This window comes from Scophthalmus maximus, chromosome 2 (assembly GCF_022379125.1).
Source record: "Scophthalmus maximus strain ysfricsl-2021 chromosome 2, ASM2237912v1, whole genome shotgun sequence".
Classification (NCBI taxonomy): Eukaryota; Metazoa; Chordata; class Actinopteri; order Pleuronectiformes; family Scophthalmidae; genus Scophthalmus; species Scophthalmus maximus.
The window spans coordinates 8832501-8855915 of NC_061516.1; the positions used below are offsets into that span (position 1 = coordinate 8832501).

At 41.8% G+C, this 23415-nt stretch overlaps 1 protein-coding gene and 1 long non-coding RNA gene across 6 annotated transcripts in view; both read right to left on the reverse strand.

Annotated features, from left to right (window-relative positions):
* Positions 1–660, reverse strand: part of LOC118301393 — a 42731-nt gene extending 42071 nt beyond the window's left edge. For both annotated transcript variants that reach the window (XR_004790305.2, XR_004790304.2), the window contains exon 1: positions 325–660. This is a non-coding gene — a long non-coding RNA (uncharacterized LOC118301393). The remainder of the gene's footprint in view (positions 1–324) is intronic.
* Positions 661–12970: 12310 nt separating this feature from the next.
* The window catches only part of usp25 (ubiquitin specific peptidase 25), a 47429-nt gene continuing 36984 nt past the window's right edge, over positions 12971–23415 (reverse strand). For all 4 annotated transcript variants that reach the window (XM_035625054.2, XM_035625053.2, XM_035625055.2 and 1 more), the window contains 5 exons: positions 22855–22933; positions 22582–22661; positions 22136–22259; positions 20100–20292; positions 12971–18626 (listed from right to left, as the gene is read on the reverse strand). In XM_035625054.2, coding sequence (XP_035480947.2) covers positions 18454–18626; positions 20100–20292; positions 22136–22259; positions 22582–22661; positions 22855–22933 — 649 coding nt within the window. In that variant the 3' untranslated portion in view covers positions 12971–18453. The remainder of the gene's footprint in view (positions 18627–20099; positions 20293–22135; positions 22260–22581; positions 22662–22854; positions 22934–23415) is intronic.

Sequence of the window (23415 nt, forward strand, 5' to 3'; positions counted from 1 at the left end):
TTCCCCCAGTCGGCCTCCACTCTACCTCCCCTCTCGCTCTACCTTGACCCTCAAAACGTACAAATTCAAAAGAAAGTACCTGTCTTATCACTACAGCAAGCTGATTAAATGAAACGACGAACAACACACGTGAGCCCTACAAGTACAAGTGGAAGAAAAGACAGAACTGCAACTCCATGTGTAAAAACTCCAAATAGGTGACAAAATATGAATATCAAAATCAAAGCGACGTCAAACACACTGCTGAAAAAGCAGGTATGTGGGGATTCTTTGAGAGCACAGAACTTCCCAAAAGTGCACAGATAGAAAGAGAGAAGCACTCACCACATAGATCCCGACATCCGAGCTCAACAATGAACAGATTCCTCTCTCGTCTTTCTCAGATCCACTTCCATTTTTCTAAGCACCCATATGGCACCCCCACCCCTTCTATCGGCAGCGAGTGCGACAGAGCGAGAGTCACACACACAGGCGGAAAGAGAGAGAGAGAGAGACAGAGAGAGAGAGAGAGAGAGAGAGAGAGAGAGAGAGAGAGAGAGGGTGTGGGGACGGAGGGGACTGTTGCAGCTGTGCAACCCCGTCAGTATCTCCTCAAATCCAATCCTCCCCTCAATGTGTGTCTGCAGCACCGCAGAAAGAGGCAACGGAAACAAAGTGATCCTCTTACACACTGCCCAGAGAAAGAGAGGGAGAGGAACAGGAGAGGGCGGGGTGGGGTGGGGTGGGGGGGTGGGGGGGGGACCAGTAAAGAAAGAAAACAAGCAGGCTAGTTAGAGGGCCGAGGCACCCAGAGAAAAGCAGGTTCCCTCAAGTTTTCAGCGTTTCCTTTGCTTTGGCGAAGAACTCTGCCGGCTGAAAGTGAGAGCTTCTAGGAAGGCAAGGGAACTGTGCATAATACCTTCCAGCTTCTTTTCTACCCCCGCTCCAACCCCCCAAATTCTCCCTCTCTCTTTCTGTTTCTCCCACTCTCTATCACTCTTTCTCTCTCTCTCTGGTAATAAGCCGAGCTGCAACGACCCCCTCCTTCGGGCCCTGGAATGCAAGGCAAGAGTTTCAAGAGGCCCAGTTAGACAACCTTCATAGTCACTGCACCTTGACCCCCGGGGTCAGACGCTGTGTGTGTGTGTGTGTGTGTGTGTGTGTGTGTGTGTGGAGGAGAGGCGGGGAGCTTTAGTTGTGTCTATGTATACTAAAATTCATTGGGGCCAGCTTTGGCTCATGAGATCACATAACCGTACCCGGACTGCCACTTGACAGAGTTAATACTGTCGGACATTTACACCCTGTAGTGAGTCACAATCAATCTAACCCTGACTGCTGACACACGCGCACACTGGCTGCCCTCACTCCGTTAGAGCAGTTGTATAAAACTGGTCAGGTTGAGGAAAGAAAATCAAGTGAAATCACCCCTATTTTTCACTTTTAATTTCAATTTCTCTACTGTTTGTTTGCGGTTTCATGTTATTCATTTGTGGTGGTTTGCCATGTCAGTTGTTTGACAGAACTTTTTTGATGTTGTCCTGTGGAAAAGTGCCCTCAATACTGGAGACTCAGCTTGTGGACATTATTGTTAAACACACTCAAATCTCACAGAAATGATTTGTGTCGAGCTCTCAAACATGTCCTTCTCAGATTTCAAACGAGCTGCAGTTGAGTCAATGCAGCTGGACTTGGTTTTGTTTGGACGCTTTCTTGAAACAAGAGTTTAAATCCCTCCAATCAGGCAGGTGTGCGTCATTCGACTGAGAGAAGCTGGTACTGTCTGCCGGTCAGGGCCCGGTATTGTAACTGCTCTCCATGTGAAAAACCTATTCTTCAAATTCATTCAAGTGTCTCGGCTTATACGGGTCCCTCCTGCTCTCTCTTTCTGTTTGTCTCTCACTCTCTCTCTCTCTGACACACACACACACACACACACACACATTCCCCCGTCCGTACATACCTTTCACTTTAAATGTATATTCTGGCATTTGAGCAGTTTTTTCTATGACATATAGATTCAACTGATTTTGCATATGACATTATATTATCATTTCATTTTCTAAGGTTGATATATTGAACTAACACATTCTGTTTTTAAGTTTGAAATCATGCCCGTGTTTACAGCATTTGTGTGTTTTAAGAGGAATGAGATACTTTTCTGCGCAAGCATCTTTTAACGAAAAAATAAATAAATTATCAAGAAAACAGAAACACAGTGTCACATACAATTCAACAACTCGATGACATGACGGCAAAAAGTAAACCAATAGACAGGTTTACTTACCAGTTACAATCATATATCTGCCTCAGTCAGTCTGCAGCCAGCAGGGCAGGTCAGACAGGAACATCCTGTTAAAGGAATAATATACATTATGCAACCGCTTCCTGGACCCAGCTGGGCTTATATCATATAATGAGGTGATAGACCCCACATAAAAGGACGTACCCTGACCAATTGGACACTAGTGCTTATAACACTACTGTTCCATATATTTGATATAAGATTTCTAATAGGTCATAAGTGTTTACACTGTTATGACACTGTTTTTTGTCATAGAAATAAATGATTTTTTATTTAGACCTTCCATTTAGATCAAATCATTGATATGTAACTGTGGTTAAAACATTCTTGACCAATAAGGATTAAGTGGGATATTTTGGTTCACATGACAGATTTGTTTTTTCTGCCTGACCAACTTTTGTAAATTAATTTGGGAAACCACACTTGTCACAAGTGAAGGGTGGAATTTCTCATGGTTCCATCTTGGGCCTCTTTCTGTCCTGACTTTAGCTGCTTCATCTAGATTATTTTGTTCCAAATAAAAGCGCTGTGTGTTTTTCCAGTATTGTTCTGCTGACAGTCACTTCTATTCAACTAGAAACCAAAGTGACAGCCGTGAACCATGGACACTGAATGAATGGTCAGACTCTCATACCTATATTACACAAGAACAAAGCTCTCCATTCTTTTGCATTTAAAGGCTTTAGAATGCACCGTGTTTGTTACAGATGGAAACTTTACTTGGAAATATATTTGCTTGTTGCAATGCTAATTGAATATGAATTGATTTATCGGATGATTACAAACACTTACAACGCTGCACTGTATGTATTAAAATAAATAATAATAATATTAATAATAATAAAATAATAACACAGCACAAGATAAATAACAAAACAACTACAATAAAGTGCGAAAAGATAACACAATCATGATTTAAATAGCAAATAAATAGCATAGGCGTGAGGTAGCTACAACATTCTCACACTCCTTTTGATTTTGGAACCATTTCTTTAAGGCCATGTTAAACGTGTTCTGTGAAACACTAGATTTGATGATTTGTGGGCAGATTATACTACTGTACTGCACTGTAGAGAAATGGATTTTAGCCAAATAGGCTATTATATTGAGTCTTATCAAATATGATTGTATCTTAGCAGAGAGAAATAGTGCATTCATTTTGGTACCAAATTCAGTAAACAGTTAAGCTTCATCAATGTGTTTGAGAATGGACCTTCAATTAATATAACACATTGATTTATTTTGTGCCTTTTGTCATTTGCTTCTAAAGTGTTTTCACCTAATGTATCAGGAGGTCAAAAAGGACTTGAGTTCCAGCTAATGTGTGAAGCTGTCCAGAGAGGTAACTTTTCTGGCAAGAAACCACATTTTTTAACTTCATCTATATCTGGCATTGAAATTCACTTTGTATCCAGATTGTATCAATATTTGATTTTAACCTGATAACATTCACATCCCATGATTTTGGACTCTGAAAGGGTCCCATGTACTTCAGCCAAAGAACCCAATTCAGGGTCAGCCCTCTGAAACCCATGGCTCTTAATTCCATGTATAAAATGCTTTGATCTACTGTACTGAATGCTTTCTGGGAATCCAGCTTGACAATACAACAAAACTTCTCTTCTAATAAGCGGTTACATACAGTAAGCATGTTTCAAAATGGAATAAATGTTTTTCTTTGACGGAGCAGCTAGAGTGGATACTGGTCTGTAGTTGCTTGGTTTGCATTTGCTTAATATTGCCAAACATTATGATCATTTCTAAAGCATATTCAGGTTCACATTCTGAAACACTTTTTTATTTAAGGCCCCCTCCCAAAATGCCCAGTCTGCTCTGATTGGCCAGCCTGCCCACTCTGTTGTGATTGGTCAACCACATCCAGCGCATATAGGAAGTGTCGGCCTCCACTCTCACTGTACCTGGCTTTGGGAGGCTAGCAGCTCGGCGTGCCTTATGCACTTCCTTAAAATGGGGATGTCACCATCTTTAGGGAGTGTCGACGGGCTACCGACGAGCCGTTTCACGAGGCTCCGGAGCCATTTTTTCTATTGGGGAGAGGAGCTCCCTTTACTGCGGACTTTCATCTTATTAACTTTGCAGACCTTTGACATACACAAACAAAACAATAAAAGAAAATAAAAATCATAATATGTCTCCTTTACATGGGACTTTAGCAGTGTTCAATTCACTATTTAAACTAAAAACAGTGTCGGAAAACTTTGGGGTAAACAAATGGTATGCTTGATTCTCTTTTAAAATGTATCTTAAGGGTAATGTAATGGAAAAACTCATTATCGATAATTGTTAATTTAACCTATAGCTCCCAGTCTGGTTTATTAATCAAGTCATTTAAAACTTACAGGTAAACATTTCTAACTTGGCTTGCAATGTGTGAACAATGTGTGAAAACCCTCTATTCCAAGTAACAATGCTCAGGCCAATGACAACAACGGCAGTTACACTTTACCATATTAATATACAATATCAGTTCTATTTTACTGTAATTGTTTGCTAGGAAACAGCTTCTGTCAGCTACAGGTCTGCTTTTTTTCATCTGAAATATTTAGATGTAGCCGGAAAGCACGTGTGATTAATAGCATTAATGATGGCAAAATTCCATGTAGTTGTTCCTTAGAGCTTAAGCTCTTTTTCCTAGCCCCATTAGCCTTTTGTGAATTATGGGCATGACTTCTGGTTCTTCATTTCACTGAACCAGCACCTGGGAAAGCTGGCAGTAAGCTACAGGTGTCTCTGATCTTCTTAAAAGTGTTTTGGGAAATAAATGGTCATGGGAACAAATTGGCTAAAATGTAAACTTACAGGAGATATATCCATTTGTTATTAGTCAGCAGATTACAAAATGGTGTTACCAACCAAGTTTGGGAGGAAGTTGATTTTTCAACTGTAAGTTTTCTGAATTTGCATCTTCATCCCAATTCTTAATCTAGATCTCTATCAAGATAGTTGTTTATCTTTCATATTTATGTGACACTATTGATTTAAAATTCAATGACAGTATTGGCCTCAACAACTTGTTTATGTCGGTTTATAAATCATACCTCTGCCTTCTACTCCATGGAAATGAAGGATGTTAAAGGGAATTTCAGACAATCAATTTTTTATAATTCTCACCTGTTTTTATTTTTGCTTTGAATTGTAAAATAGTTTCTAATTTAAAAATGATAATTATTTGTCCAGTGGCTACTGGGATAAACTTAATAGCCCGGTGTTAACATGTTAGACATTGAAAAGGCTTGAAAATAATTTCGACATACTGATAATGTATGATAAAAAAATAACTGTAACAAGTACTTCTCATCAGCATCAAATAAGTCTTTGTTACAGTCTCTACAATACATAGCATCAGTCATAATTCAAACTTGATGCCAATGATGAGATATTTACTACATAATACTTTAATGTGACTATGATCAAGTCTCTTCATACATTAGAAAGCATTAATGGGAAATATTAATTTAGTAACCACTATAAGTTTGTTTCCTCATGTGCATGCTGTTTCTTACTCTGTGGTGCTCCTTAAAAAATGGGTTTACCTTTCTGCCACTCCTCCCGAATTTCATTTGGAAAAATACATTTATACATTGACAGATGTTGAATGTCTGTCTGCTCTGAGTCAGTTTAAAATTAAAATAAATCGGCCCCAGCTCTGTAACTTCAAAACTGGTGAATGTGACTTTAAAAGGCCTTGTGGATGAGGGCTGAGCTTCAGTAGATGTGCAATGCCTATACAAACAGGCTGGTGTGTTGTTGTTCTCCTTCCTATTCTTATTCTTCTTTTAATGCTACAGGCAGCCTAGATGCATCCCAAGCCTGATGCTGCCCTCCACAGGTAATAAACAGACATACCTATTCAGTTACTTTTCTGTGGGTGCACGGTGTGTTGGACAATTAGTATTTCAGTGAAGAAGCAGGGAATCTAAACATCAGCTATGAAACATCAGCAATCGGCAGCTTCAGTCATAAATACATGCTACCAAGAATTTAGTTTTGAGAAGAAGGTAAGTTTGGGACATACAGTATGTCATCATAGGCATGAGGCACATACATGGCACTTGCAAGTAATATAAGATACAGTATGCTGATTTCATGCTTGATATCTCACTGTTTCACGTGCAACCTTATTGGGATCCAGCACATTAGAGGATACATTTGATTTAATCATTATTTTCAAGGCATCACAGCATCTGTTTATTTGCTTGGGGAACATGTGACACCAGCACTTTTTCGATTTTCCCAGCAGATTATACATTGAAAACCTTTGACAGCGCTGCTTCATGTTTTAATATTACATGCACAGCAGGCTAAACACTCAGAGGTGTGAGCAAACACTGAGAAAGGCTGAGTACCACAGAGCGCACAGTCCCCCGGAGACTGGACGCTAACCTCTCCACCTCTCTTTCACACAAAGATTCACATACTCTATATGGGATATCTCAGTATAAGCAATATCCTGAGGTTGCGTCATTCCATAGCTTAAGTCAAGCTATAGAAACATGCTTGCTAATGTGATCAATGAATTATTGAAAATGATATAGCAGGGCTACATTGCGCTCACCAGTACTACTCCCTCTCTTGCCTTATCTACAGACGTAGAGGATACAGAGAGAGAAATAAGACAAGGAAGAGAAATTAATACAATGCTTGTGGTTTGTAGCTGGGTCAATGCTTATCATACTTATTGACATGGCACGACTTCATTATTTGTATCTTACTAATGTACAATGTCAGTAATGTTAATACAGAGCTTCTGAGCATCATTCATTTGAGTGAAGGAAACAAAAATGGCCACAGGCGGACTCAGCAGGAATTCCCAGCAATTAAGGTTAGTTTAATCCCTCGGATTTAAGAAGTGGAGGTCGGTGCCAGTAAACAGGGGATGGACGTGACCTCTCATTACTCTTTCTCCAAAAAGTGTAAAAACGACATTCAATATGACAGAGAACACCTGAGGCACAGCGCGCACACGCACACACGCGCACACACACACACACACACACACACACACACACACACACCCCGAGAAACCACTTATGGCATGCATTATGTTTAGTGTGTTCATTGTTCTGTTAATGCTTCAAGCCACAAGGGAGATTATTTTAGCAACAACCCACAACGACTTCCAGTTCAAACAAGCAGCCGAGTGTTTGGACAACCCAATGATAACAGCGCTGGATAATAAAACATGGGGAAACTACGAGGAAAACAAACAAATGAAGACATTTTTTGACTCGGTTTCTTCAGGCTAATCTAGCTAAAGAAAGTTGGGTGTCATTTTGAAATCCAACTAGAGGCCCGACATAAGACAGTGGATGGCAGAGAAATGCAAGGTGACTGAATGAATCGCTGCACCCCGGGTTTCTAGAAAACTGAATTATCGTACACATCAATTATACTTACACTAGTTGTAAAAACATACATATATTAACCAGCCACGGACCTGTCTTTAGGAGCAGTCTGCAAGAAGATGCGGGGTTAGCAGCTTCTTCATGCTCCAAGTAATAGCATTAGTAATGGTTTTAAGAGAGAGCCTATAGGTGAAGAGGTCCAGCCAGGTGTCACTGGTTGTAACTGCAGGTAAAAGCAATGGATTGTGGGAGATTTTGAGTGAGAAGTGTGAATTTATTCTTTGTTTGTTTGTTTGTTTGTTTTTGGGAAAGGCTCCATTTTCCCAAGGGTCTTTAACATAGCGGCAATAACAATTGTCTCAGTTATTATTCATCAAATATTAGGCTGCGGGTATTTCAAAGTACGCTTTCAAGGTTAAAGCCATGTCTGTTTATAACTTACTAACTAACTAACTAACTAACTAACTTCCGCAGAGTTCAATGCCAGGGCACCCTGTTTTAACCTTGATTAAATATTGAGATGTTGCAATGCGTTTGATTTTGATTTTTTGTTACTATTTTTAATTTTTTTTATTGTACACATTATAGAACAGTGTGCAGTAAAGACCACCAATAGGATTCAAACCAGGGATAATCCATGACGATAGTATGTGTCCCAGCTCACTCATTTTAGACTTGATGAAACAATATACTTGCTGCTGATACATTGTAACCAGCTAAAGAATATGTCTTTTTATTTGGGTAAAACTTATTGCTTGTCAGCGTTAAGAGCTTAGCCAATTATTTAGTTAGCAAACATTGTCTCTCATGGAACAGAGTTTGTTTAAAAACTATTGTAATTAATACATGTCGGCCTGGCAGCTATCACGACTGACATCAGTCACAGAGACAACTTCTTCATTGCTGCTGCCAACATCAAGTTTACTGTCACATGCATTAGTCAAACTGTTGATATAATGAAAGGTTCTTTGAGGACAACCTCATAAATACCTTTAACACCGCTTATTCCGCTGTCCTGCCAAGCAGCCGGAGGGCTCTAAATAAAGCCAGATATGCCAAGTGAGCTGGCAGGAAGAACAATGCTCTCAGTGAGTTCCTGAGTGATCTGAGCCACGGGATGGGGGAGGGAGGGCAAATTAAAGAAGAAAAGTGTGGACTGAAAGGGCTTGAGGTAATGATTTATGGCCCTGGGATTCAGTGAATGTTTCTTCATATATTAAGCGCATCAGCCCTCGTCTTCATTGACTGGAAGCCAAGACACTCTCTTTTTTTTTGCTGATTGTGACTTTGCCTGAATTGGAAACTGAATGCTGAATGTCTGGGAGGGCTTTTCATTGGAGGGCCTACTGCTCTCACTTCGTTTGCTTCACCCCGTGGTCATGGCTTCATTTCCTATTAGCTGCTTCTGAAGGAAAAGTCTTTCTGTAGCACTTAAGAGTTACCTCATCCATACCGTAATCAAGAACTTATTACAAAGGATTAACCAGAGGCAGGAATGCATTTTACAGCAAATATAAAACCACATTGTAAAAGCAAAAAAAAAAAATACTATCATTAAGAAAATATGCAAACGCTGCCGCTATTCAAAGTTCTTTTATAGATACTTTCCCCCCCAAAATCCCTCATAATAATCTTTATGAAACATAAAGTATACGTTTTACTAAATGCTTTTATAGAGATTGAATCGCCAGCCAACCTCCGTGCCTCCCTCCTGGTATCAGCAGTATATCACAAGTGCCACTCTCATCAAACACCTCATTTGCAGAGCTATTCTTATTAAGACCTCTTGTGGCTGCTGGACAAAGTGTTCGGTGCTGTGTCAGCATCCAAGCTGTCTATTTGTCTGATTCACGCTTGTTGGTATTGTACAGTGTCAGTGTATGCAGTAGATGCAATGAAATCATCAAAAGATGTACGCCTCCCAAGTACTGCATGACAAGTCCCGAGCCACAGCAGGGCGTGGTTCGCCATCTACCACTGTCCCACTCTGATCACCTGGGAACATCTCTTGACGTCGTCAGCGCTTCATCCTCCGTCGGCTATTCTTCATCCCGTTGCAGGACAAACAAGCGTTGGGTCCTTTCCACGTGTCCTGGTTGCATGTATCATGAACACGGTGCCACATTGTGCGACTGGAGGGGAGTCTGGTGGCACTTCATACTTCTTCAGCCAACGCTCTGAGAGGCCCTTGGTCTATGATGAGAGAGAGAGCAGAGAGAGAACAAGAGGGATGGTCGAGTATGAGGTGACCTCACTGCCCTTTTCTCCCCATCCTCAAAAGAGGGCGCTGCTGATGACTGAGCCGCCGGACAACATAAAAGTCATCAAGGCAAGAACATGTGTTTCACCAAAGAAACAAAAAAAAAAAAGGATGGAACCGATAGCCAGTTATGCATTTGGCATTAACTCAATCATAAAAGATTTGATGGGAAGAAGCACACAGACTGCTGCCTGCTGCCTGCTGCATGCGGTGGGATGCTTATTCCCCGGCCAACAGAGCCAACAGCAGCAACACATCCAATCACATGAGAACAGGCACTTAACATCACTCGTTACCAAAAGGTGTTGATGAGCGTTGCCCTCACTGACGTAGCGAGGACGCAGACAGTTTGGTGGCTGCTGTCGGGCCGCCACTAATGAGGCAGCCACTTCACCTTCTGTCCGTCCGCTGATGGAAGTCTTGTTTGACCCAGCAGCATCTCCATGGAGGTGGCACCTTGCGAGCCCCCCCCCCCCCCAGTGCCCCTCTCCCACCAAGTTTCTCATCATATCCCGGTGTGTGGCAGTAGCTGCTGTGAAACACCAGCCCATGGCACAGAGCCCAGATGGCATTCTTCTTCCTGCACAACTTTTATCTGACCATAAAACACAGCCTAACAAGGGAGGACTCCCCGAAAGCCCCATTAGGTGTCAAGCGAACGGCCAGCAATTTGAAATCCCTTTCTTACCATCGGCTAGTCTCATACCCGATTATAAAGCGGTGCTTGCTAATTGATATTCAGTTCAAGGGGGATTAACGACCGACACGAACAAAGACGTTAATATGTCTTCAGAATGACCGTGTGAAGAATGCCCTCCACTGCTCTCTATTCATGCAGCGGCCGGCGACATGAACTTGGAGCGCCCTGTGCTGTGAGGCTTTCATTTGTAATGTTTGAATTCTTCAAACACAAAATGCTGAATCGATTGAACACTGAATCATGTAATTGGGGAGCGCAGGAAAAACATTTGCTGCAACTGCAAAGTTCAAACCGTGTTCGGTTTCGTCTGCCATCCATTGGCTCCAGATGCTTCACTGACTGTCACTGCACAGCTCACGACAGTAGCACAGCCGGGGGGGGGGGGGGGGAAATAGCTCCAGTTAATTCATTTAGACCTGTGGACTTTTAACAACACACTCATTGACTGTACATAAAAGTGGACATGGAAAGGGAAGTCAATGCTCTAGACTAATCTCTAGTTTCAAGTCTTCTTCAACGAAGCATGATGTTCATTTTGTAGACTGTGGCCTCATTCAGAGTAAAAGAGACAATGGGAGCGTGGATACAGCGTGATTGACAGCTGGTGCCATCCAATCGGTGCATAGTCGCAGGTGTGGCCGCGCGGCGGACGAGCTCTCAGTCAGACCCACCGCCAATTCTACGTCCGCTTTCAAAAACCAAGACGGCACCGACGCCTAAACTCGAGGCTTAAACATAGCAGCCGCAAAACTAAAGGGTGACGTCGTGATGGGTTTGCTGTTTGAATATAACCTCAAAGCCAAGTGGACACTGATAATGAAACAGGGGATTATCAGTTGAATCCAAGGTCGTATTTACAACACTCACCTCCTTTGTGAACACATCCCACAATCTGGAGACTCTTCAATCAAAGAGAAAACATGTATCTGTGAAAAAAAAGAAAAAAAAAAGAAGGTTTGCCAAATATATCTTCTAACTTGCAGGGCTCTGAAGCACCTACCCACACCTATGGCGATGACTTTAGCTATAGCTGTGACTGTGACAGCAAAATAGAGTGAGTGTGATCCACACCAGGTCTGCACCTGTTCTACACTGGCACTGTGACCAGGAAACCGCCACGTGCATCCACTCCAACGTCCAACACAACAAAAGTGTTCACCTTCTCCCACCTAATACTTGGGCTGATGTAACCACACTGAGCAGCAGCTGGATGGAACATACGATACAACCGTCGAGTGTCACAAACTCACTCGAGTGCTGTGTGACAGAGTTTACAATGGAGCAGTGCAGGCGGTGGATGGGCTGAATAAGGTTGGCAACACGTTCCCACACTGCTGACTTCTAATGTGCCCCCTGGGTGTGCAATCTCTGGGTTATTATCCGTCCTCGGCTGATTACAGAAGACATCAAACACTGAGTACAGTAATCATTGCTGGATAGGTCAAATTAAAACAAGTCACTCAAGTGGTTTGCTGCTGTTGGAAAGGATCTCTGCACAGCACAAGTCTCACGGCTTCACAGTGCGTTGGTGTCCTGGATCGGACTCACTCAGAGGTTTTACAAAGCGTATATTTCTTCCTGAAAAATAAATCATTGAACAGCAACACCCCCAGATCATAGTTACGAGAAATGCCTGATTCAACCCATTTGACTAATATATAGTTGATTTACTATGACCTGACTACTATGACTACTTACACAGAGAGGTCTTACAGATGTGGGCAATATGTGGGCTATTGAAAAAAACCAAACCCTGACTCCGTGTTTTGTTACAGCATAACTAGATTCAGGGGCTCAGGTGCTCTGGTTCCTGTGAGGGAGGATGTGTCTTAGCGCTGCCGACAGCAAGAAGCGACTAAAAGTTAACAACGGTGGCAGCTCCTAAAGGGGTTGGTGCAGATGCTACTAGAGCACAAGTTACACTAGAACTGGAGGAAGAGCAGAGAGCAGCACTCAAGCCTTTGCTCAATGTAAAAAATATAGGAAAAAATGCACATGAATATAAACCAGCATATTCATTCGCAGTTTACCCCGACGCGGGTATGTGTGGCGTGACGACATTCCACTGTTGAACTCTCGGAATGAAATGGCAATTGTCGGTGCCAGTGAGTTACTCAGGCAAGTTCCTGCTGACTTGCTGGTGAACCAGCAGCTCCACAGGACAAACTGTGAGGAACTGCATGAGACAAAAACACAAACAAGGATAGAAATGGACCAAACCTCATTCAACATCACCAAGAAAACAATTTGCTGCATGTTTCGCTCCGTACGTTGAGATGAGGGTCATTCCTTTTTTAGTGACAGGCAGGGGTTTGACACACACACACACACACACACACACACACACACACACAGAGAGAGAGAGAGAGAGAAACTTTATTTGATCAATTTTTCAAACAAAGTGAATAAAAACATTTTTAAAAACAAACAAACAAACAACAGTCTTCACATCACAGCCAAATCAACAAATAGATAAAAACATCATATAATCACAGCAGATTTACAGGGAACAGCAGCAGCAGAGAGCGAGAGAGTGTTTTCGGAGTGTGTCCTAGTAATGTTTTGTGCTTGTAAACTCCTGATCCAGGTTTGTGATCTATCTATAGACGCTCAGATGGTGAAAAACCAAGACACGGATCACAAACCTGGACGTTGTCGTAATCATGTGTACCGAGATAGGAATAAACACGTTTCTCAAATCATCATATTGTGGATTTTTTTTTCCCTCCCTCACCTTTGATCTGTGGCCAAGCATCGGATCCATTGTCCCCTTCCTTTTCTCTACCCACCGATTCCTTACTTCCAAATAAGAAGTCAGTCTTTATGTAATCATATGTTATATGATTTTACTCATGTGGGAAGTCAGTTCAATTGGTCCACAGTTAGAGATTCGGTGGGATCTTTTCCTGGTTTCCTGATGGGTACGACAGAATAACTGCTCGTTTCCAACCTTGTAGAAATTTTCCTTCCTGCCAAGCCTTGTTATATAAAAGCAATATGGCCTCTAATGCAACATGAAACAGACGGCTCAGCAGCTTTCCCGGAGCACTTAATCCTGATACCAAACAGATATCAGTCCCCTAAATATGCTTGTTTCTTTCCATGAAGATTCATGCATTATTCCCTGGGAAACTGGTGACAATGTCAAAAAGAATTAGCAGTATCTTAAAAAAAAGAAGAAGTAAAGCAGTAAACTACTAACCCCACCAACAAACGGACAGAGGCGAAGTTATAACCTCCTTGGTGGAGGTAAATACAGGCTACCCTGGCACATACATGTGCATACATTGTGAATAAGACACAAATCCTGGTTTTGAAAAGACCGTATACACCTAAACGTATGTCCTGGCAGGACATTGTCACTGCAGCTCTCTTCTGGATCTGCTGGAAAATGTGACACGTCTGCCTGAATGAGAAAATACGGACTGTGTGCATAGACGGCGCTTTACATTTACCAGCGTTTGACTACTTTGTCCGATAATTACTGTACTCATTGAATACATAATGAGAGGGACGTGGCAAGAGTGGTTTTATTGTTTTACCCACCCCACCCCCCCACAAATGCAGGTCATGAAGTGGGTCTGTGGTGTTTGAATTTGGATGCAGTTGGAAAACCAGTACAAACCACCAATTAAGCCTGTCCATCAGTATCATGGACTGTAGAAACTGCCACTGGTTCTCCTCTATAATCATCACAGAACTTGGCCTCACGCCCCACTTCAAGTCAATGGAAATAATGAGCAAAATTAGGGGATCCTGCTGCCAATAATTATAGTGAATGTCCCATAAATATTTGTGACCCAACAAAGTGTGCTTTGATGGGTCTATAAAAAAGGCCAACTCAAAGGTGATTTTTTTTTTCTTTTTACACACACACACACACACACACACACACACACACACACACACACACACACACGCATGCACGCACACACACCATTATGGTCAATATTGGGGACATTACATAAACTTGTATTCATTTCCCGGAGCCTTACCCTAACCCTGACCGTAACCACTGACCCAAAAATCACAGCTTTTGTCTCCCATTGGACAAGCTGTCCCCAATTAACTGGTCTTTAGTCTGATATTTATTACAGAACTTCTCTCTGACACACACACACAGAGAGAGAGAGAGAGAGAGAGAGAGAGAATACAGATGAATATTCCTGCCTTGGTATTTTTAAAACAAAGGTACAACAAGGACAACATACCGCCGACAGATCTCCAAGTCACATCACTTCCCTTCAGGATTATCTGAACGCAGAGGAAGGATTGTTGATTGTGAGGCCCGGAGTCAGACAGTGGGTGCTTTCCGCATGGTGACTGAAAGAGGTCTGACAACCTGAATGTGTCCAAATATTAACACTGTATGTATAATAACTGTTGTAGAAAAAAAACAGTAATCCAGTTGTCTGTTTTCAATGAAGAAATGTGAGTCGGCAGAGCAAATGAGATCCCCTCTGCTGCAGGATTCAGGTAAAGACATTTGAATTCGGGACGACAGGAAGAGGCTGCTGTGTTTCTGTTACTGGGAAGTTTTTTGTTAGTGGTAAACTTTGAGATTTAGGCTGCAAATATCCAGGGGAGGAAAGTAAGAAAGTTCAACATGAGTACAATTATTGAGTACAATTTTCTACATTAGTCAAAATTCTCCACAACAATTCAGTTGGAAATATTGTTTTTACCTGTTATACTGTAGAATAATTTGAAAAGTGTAATAAGATGATTTATATAAGACATATTGTTGATGATTAAACTAGTGTTTTCACAAGTTTTTGGCTTCTGACCTCTTAAAAAAACACAAGGTTCCTCCTCCAGATGTCCAAAAGTCGTTAACAGTTACACCAAATAATGATCTTCACGTGGTTTCATTTAAATAACCATCCACATGCCTGAAGAGGTAAAATTATCCAGTGCTTCCAAAAAAAAATAATACTAAAAGTCCTGAAAATGAAAACAGATTTGTGTATCAAAGCTTTTTTCCCCCAACAACCCCAGATTTATCTCGTGGCCCTTGGAGGGGCCCCGACCCTACCGGCCCGACCACGAACCAACTACACTACCCAACTGTAAATAAAGTATTTAGCTCCAACTCCACCAGGTTCAACAGGAACAATATCTGTTACGTGAATGCATCAACAATAAGTTAATAATGTCATATAAACTACTTTTTTGTATTTTCTACATTGCTATATATTTACTTAAGTAGAGGATCTGAATTTTCACCTCTGTTCAGATGGGAACATTTTTACATTCAAAAAAAATATGCAGACTCAAATCAGACATGTCAATAAGCACTAGGGTTGACAGTCTAAGTGTTTCAAGAAGTGATATTGTGGCTCACTGATTCAAAAAGGAGGCCAAAGCCAGCAGACACGAATTTCGCAGAAAAGCTGCCAACTGACAGCCCAGTGGTACAGAGAGACGTGACGGATTGCACAAGCAATCGCAAATTGTCAGCAGAAGTTCTTCCCAAGCCAACGACAGACCCGGCGTGAATGCTACAAACCGTCAGTGTGTTTGGAAGGCTGCTTGTCAGCCTGAAGTTATTAGAGTGTGTGCAAAAGTTTGGGTTATTATTTTGTGATCCTAAAACAGCCGTCCCTCTAAACTCAGATCTGTCTGCCTTCTGTCCGAACAGACAAACCGTACACGTATCGTGTGGTTCACATCATAGTTTCCAGGAGCAAAACCGTCTTATTGGCCTGTGCACTGGCATAGCTTCACAAGCACTCCTGTCTGTGTGTACAAAATAACTCAACACATGGAGAAGTTTTTTACTAAAATTGGTGGGAATATTACCTGGGAGCGCATCTCCAGGCGATTTACTTTCGGAGCTGTTCGGCGAAGAGTCGAGGTCAAGACAAATATCTTCCGATAAACAAATCCAAGACATCGCCGCAGATAAATAGACAATCTAAAGCTTATATTGATCAGAATAGTATTCACCATCATGTGATACGTGATGTCATGAAGAAGTCCCAAAGAAGTCAGAAAGTAACATCACGCATAGTTCAAAAACACCATTATCTCCGCATCCTAAAGGATTATACACGACCTAAAGCTTATAGGTCAAAGACAGCAATGATAACTTTTAAAAGTGTAATTACATTCTAAACAAGTATGTCATCTAAAAATACATAGTCAAATTTAATATATACAAGTTAGCATTGCCTGATGGGGGTTCATAGGGTGTGATCATGCATCGCCCCTCCAACGCTTTTCATTTAACCAAGAAGTCGCTCTGGTGTTATTATACATGTCTAAATATTCCCATTTACTCTAGTTTCTCGCTGCCAATAGCGTTTTGAAATTTAAGTGGATGGTTCAGATATCAGTTTTTAATTTTGATGAAGACTTCCAACTGTATTCACCTTATTGTGACATGTTTAGAAGGTAGGACTTCAATGTTTAGGAATATTTCCCAATTTTTCCAGTGTTCTTTAGTACAACTGAGTTTTTAACAAGGGCTTCATCATATTGATGGAATAAAAAATCAGCTCAAAAAAAAAATCAACTAGTGTCACGACAAATTAATTAATAGCTATAGAACAGGTGATGTGTGTACTGAACCAAAAGTGTAATTTACTGAAAATACCAAATTAGATCAAAATACAAATCGAAAGTCAAAATTATTTTCTTCTGCGTTAGAGGAGTAAAATTCTTGTGATCCTTGTGGTGCTGGTGGCAATGTTTTGAAAAGGCTCCTCGGTGTTTCCTGTCTTCATCACTTGTTGTTGTATTGTGATCCATGTTCCTGGAAATTAATATCACTCCAGGAAATTAGCCTAAGATTTATTAATAAAAAGAAGAAAAAAGAAGCATTTTCAAGCTGGTACAATTAAGTCTGTTATATATTTTTATTATTTTGGCCTTATGCTTGTTTGCTTGAGTTTGCTGGAGTTTGTATTGTTACTGAAGGTCTGATTTTAATTAACTTCATAATACCATCTGAATGATAACAGCAGGATAATGGATAATTATCCAGAACCTGTACTCGCACTGCTGACTGCTCATTGCTGTTCCACACATTGTCTGAAATGAAAAACATTTCACTTTGATCAGTGAAGTGTTATGGTAATAGTAATGCCAGTGTCAGTTATTACTGTGCAAGTTAAGTAAAATAAATCAACATAAGGAAACACATTTTTTTATTTGGCCTAAAAGGGCCATAAATAAAATTTTATTCTCTCGATGTATTAACAAGCCACAGGAAGTCCATGGCTGTCTACCACAGCACTTAAACATCTCATTCTGGCGCAGTCCACGGAGACATGAGACCCATTTGAGATACCGTGAGCCGCTGACAGATCTGAAGGCTCTCTTCCTTACTTCCTTAGAAAAATAAAACAAAACGTGGTAATACTGTACCAAACAGGAGGCAGAGCAGCAGGGGGATCCTTTTCACGCTGAGGCGGGTGCTTTAGAAAGGGCTATGAGCGTGGATGGAGAAGCTTGAATCAAACAGCAACAACAACAGTAATAAACTATGAAAAACCCTCAAACGCTTTGTTTTTTTTACCAAAGCTGAAGCAGAATGTGCTTTCCACCGCTGCAGCATGGCAGTCTCAGTCCTTTCCCCCCATCAACTTATCCTCTCATATTATCTCATTCCCTCTCAACAGTCCGGACTCTCTTCCCCCTTTGTGTTTTGCTTGAAATAAAAATGAAATAATATTCATCATGATAAAACCTATAGCAGCAAAAGAGAAAACAGAGGAATAACAGCTAGAAAGCGAGTGACCCCAGGATTATAAAGGAAGGCATGGGTTAAGAGAGGTCCATGGATTTTTGCCCAGGGTCGGGCCTGTGAAAAGAAGGAGGCGTCTGGCTGCCTCCGAGCTCATCTCCCCTCGACGGGCACCCTGCCTAAGGCGGCCATGATGCGGCTGAATCGCTCACACAGCTCCAGAGTGGAGTAGGAGGGCAGCTTGGGAGGGTCGTGGAAGCTTTTGATCTCCGTCGAGCAGTCCAGTAACTTGGGGAGGAAGTCGGTGAGCTTTTCCTGGAGTTTGGCTGCCAGCAGGGGGAGGAGAGACATACAGAAAGATAGTGCATGAATAACAGCATGGACCTTGCAGCATAATGTAGTAAAAAACTGATTACTTAACACAGAAAACACAAGGCAAATACTTCTAATGTGATACCACAAGTAGTTTGAAAGCATGTTCCACAACAGACTAACCCTCTGGTGAATTGGTGTCTGGGTGATACTATTCTGTTTTTCCTGAACAAAGGCCAGGAACTCAGAGACCACACTCTCTGTGGACTGATGCAGGAATGCACTGATAAAAGCTGAATCCTCTTCAGCACCAACAGATTCTTTTCAGGAGCCCTCTGAACATTTCTTAGAGCATTTTGTCAGACAAATCACTTCATTGTTGATTCATCTGCAGATCTTTTTTTTTGATCAGCCATCTAAAGTTCCTCTGCTGGCATTGATATACCCTTAAAATCATCTGTCCTGCATATTTACAAGTCAAAAAAAGAAAGAAAAAATCCCCGGCCTTCAAATGGCTTTGATGCAAATCTACACCGTTGCCTCATTTAGTAATAACTATCTATGAACATGCAAATTGGCCCCTCGGACATCTCCACCCAGCTCTAGCTCTGCTCATCAAACACACACCTCTGCCTGTTTTCTGGTTTACTACTGTTCGCTACACAATGGCAAATGATCACCAGCTCTGACTTGGCACCTGGCTTCTCTGATACCTCTGGTCATGCTACAGCCAAACGAGGGGTATCAGAGGTGGGCGAGAGATGGAATGTCCCGGTGCAAAAGTTGATGGGACTGATTTCTCCGGTCTGCGATGTTAACAATGTTTTTCTTTTACCTCTGCCAAGGAGGTGGTTTAAATTGTCTGTCAGCAGGATTTCTCAAGAACAACTGGACTGATTTCAATGACATTTTACGGACGTGACCCCAAGAGGAACCTATTCAATTTTGGAGTGGATCCAGATAAATAGGCAGATCTCAGGATTTTTTCCCCTCCACTTTCGGAACATAACAAGATAGTGTCATTGGTTCACTGCAGTTGCCAGGTGAAAACACTCTGCCTTGGCACTGACTGAGTGTTTCACTAACATGTCTTGTATCATATAAAAACACCATGTGGTCATGTTAACAAGGTTAAAAACCTGATTTCTTAATTTTTGTGTTGTTTACTAAATATCAGCAAATACTGAAAATGCTGTTCTTTATTACCAAAAGACCAAGATGAAATGTCTTCAAAACGTTTAGTTGAGGCAATAATTCCTGCTGTTGAGCTGCAGTCATCTAATGCTTTAAAATAAAGCATTTAACATTCAAATCTTCTGATTTCCCAGGACAAGTGAAAATGCCGCACAACCGGGAAGCACGACTGAGCAGTGGCCTGATTATCCTGATCTTTGGCGGGGTACTGAGGAGTGTACTAGTAACCTAAGACTTCACTCTCCAGAAATATCCAACAGGCCGAGTGAGTTCCTGCTCCCTCAGGGACTTACATTCCATCTCTTGGCCCAGGTAAGAGCACCAGCGGTTCCTCATGTCCTCCACGGCCAGCAGGTCCCTTTCCGCATCGTGGACCAGCAGCAGAGGGATGCAGGGCACCACCAGCTCATTCATGATTCCTAAGCCCGTGGTCACCTCTGGTTCTTCTCCTGACTCAAACATGGCAGCCGCCTGTTCGTTTAATTTCTATGGAAAGACAACACTGGTGAATCTTTAATGTGTCAAAGTTAAACAATAACATTGATCGATTTTGTGACTCCTGAGATTATTGTTTTTTTATTCAATTTAAGACATAGTAACAGTCAAAGTTTTGCAAAAACGCGGTTCCCAGAATTTGAGGCCTTTGTAGAACGTAAACAGGAAGCATCAGTCAGTAGCAGACCGCTCTGACTTGCACCTCGTCTTTTAAGGATATATGTGTTTACATATTGACAAACTGGCCACATCAAAAGAACGCCTCGTTAGCTATTATCAGTGCCAATTGAGAGTGCAAGTTTTGACGAAAGCCGCTGCAAATCTGAGGCTCTGGGGATTTGTTCAGTACCTTAATTAGTTCTATGAGCTGTGAGTCACAGGCACTGCTGCTGCACCAACTGCTGACTGCGTTGATAGGCAGGACCAAACAACAACAACAACTCCCTTCCTGTTGTGTTCAGGACACCGGCACACACCTGTCCCTTTCAGCTCATGCAGTACGTCTGCCTCACGTCTCTCTCCTGTGCCCCTCTGGAGAGGCGTGCATCACAGCTTGAAAACCTCAGCTAGAGACTTTAGCCAAGGTCATGTTGCCCTCACAGCTTTTAGATTGAAAAACACTGTGACAAAGGACATGAGAATGACTAATTCCGCAGTTTTTAATAGCTTTATCCAAAAGCACACTTTGCTGATGTTTATTTGTGTTATCTTAAATAAATGTTGTTACTCCAAATAATAATCTTTATTTTACGAAGTCGTTTGTTTCAGGATTCTTGTTTCAAGTTCGAATGGATAAATACTAAACAGCTTAAGTACTAACAGTAATCTTACTGCAGCATGAATATGACAGAGTATCCTACAGCCACTGGAGCTTAAGTGGGTCCTGACGTTCTAACATGTGGATACAAGCTTTTCTTCCTCTTCTTGGCCAGAACCACCTTGCTGTCACAGACAAACTCCCTGACCTCCTCTCTCTGAGGAAACAACACGTTTTTGGAGCCAGTCAAGCCAGTTTGGAATTGAGACTGTGACGCCGGCTTTGCAAAACATCCAAGTACATTAGCTGTGTCAATGTTAGCAGTGTTTTCAATTAAAACAAGAGCTGGAGCCAACAGCTGAACGGACGGAGCCAGAAGTTCTGGCCAGAGATCTAAGATGACCGATCAAACTGTGCAGAGCTTAGGTTTGAGGTTAGCTGAGGACACGCTTGTGTCTCATGGTAATGTGTTTACACTCGCAGGCCCTCCTGCTTCCTATTCCCACTCCAGTGATTACATTATGAGCACAATGCTAGTGTAAGGTTACTGAGTGCAGCAGCGAGGGGGCTGCTGAAGATCAGTACGGGGCTGATCAGACCAAAATACCCTCAGCTCTAACCAATAATACCAGAGCACAGCCTGGAGCTTGGTGGGAGTGAAATGAAAAGGGGCTCACATCACAACGCTGAAAGGATTTTCATCTGTCTTATCAGATGAAAAATCTTCAGTGGAATCTTTTGTGGCTAGCAAGCAAGCCAAAGACATATCTCAGCAAAAGCAATTTGATTATTGCAACGCAGCTCCGAATTGAAGGAGAAATATCTGGCCATGTTAGTTTCGCTGAGTCACTTTAGCAGATGAAGTCCGATACAGAGGGAAAGGGAGTGACAAAGAGGAGATGAGGATCACAGGCAAGGACTGCAGGACACAAATGTTTCCATTCCAGAACAGGGCATTTTTGTGACCAGTTTGTAGAAAGAAAAAGAAAATTTAAGGAATGTAACAAATTCACTCATTTCAACAGGTTTGACAAGTTGTTTGAAATTGATCGCTGTGTTGTACATTAATGAACTCACCAGCAAACACTCTCGACGGTAATGACCAAGCGGCTCCTCATCGTGACCTCGATACAGCCCTTTGGACAAAAGCTCCTTGTTGTACTGATACGAGTAAATCAGATACATCAGAGCCTCCACGTAACTGGAAGGGAAAAAATGTTGATGAACAGATGTTTTGTTCCAATTAATTTATTTCAAAGTTGCTCCGAGACCTTACAGAGTAGACCATTTGACAGAAGAAATAAACTTGATGAACCCACTGCACAACTACAAAGCTTAGAGCTGCACACACAGTGATCTGCTGCCCTCTGCAGGAGACAGCCCAGCACTTACTGGCTGTTACAGTTGGGCAATAAACTGAGAATAATTGTAATGTGCAACAATGAACAAGTTGAAGCTTGAAGATGAGGGTTGGAAACCAACGTGTTTGATTTTTCAGGAGCACTGAAAAGGTGTCAACATACTTTGTCTTCTGAAAAAGCTCAAAGCCGGTCATCATGAAGACGGTAGTCTCCCGGAAATTCCTGTAGTCCTGATGCCACATCTGATGGAAACAGACAGAGGTCACTAAATGCATGATCCTGACACAAACACTTTTTCAAATATATATAATATATAACATATATAACAATTTCAAATATATAATAAGTAATAGAAAAGGGTTTAAAGAGCACGTGTAATACTACCTTGAAGGCAGACATTATCTCATATAAAAAATAGACCAGAAGAGACCAGACCTCATATTCATCCATGTTGACCTCCTCAGGCCTTATTAGGTCCAGTTTGGCACGTGCCACGTTCATAATGCTCTTACATCTGCGGGGGGGGGGGGGGGGGGGGGGGGGGGGGGGTGTATACAACGAGATGGTGAGACATTGTGAGGTACTCCAGGAGATGAAAAGGTCCACCCTGCCCCTAGGCCTTAACGTGGCCTAATGAATCACTCTTTAGAGCTGAAAGGAGAAGTGAAACACTCCTCCGGAGGCTCCTATTGAGGCCACATGCACACATAAATCTAATTATCTTGCTCAAAATAGAGTAGAAGGGAGAAATCAATTTTTGACTCATGAATATGGATTGAGGCCAACAAGCGTAGTTGAAAAGTTTTAAGAGATAGTAAGGAGCATTACGCAGCCTAATGACATGAGAATCACAATATTACTGGAGATGGAATCTTAATATTCGGCAGCAGTATTAAAAAGATCATTACTGGACACGTGTCTCTTAAGATCTGTGTTTGATGACGGAGGGAAGACTCATCAGAAAGGATTTGTAGCTTGAAAGCAATGTCCAGATGA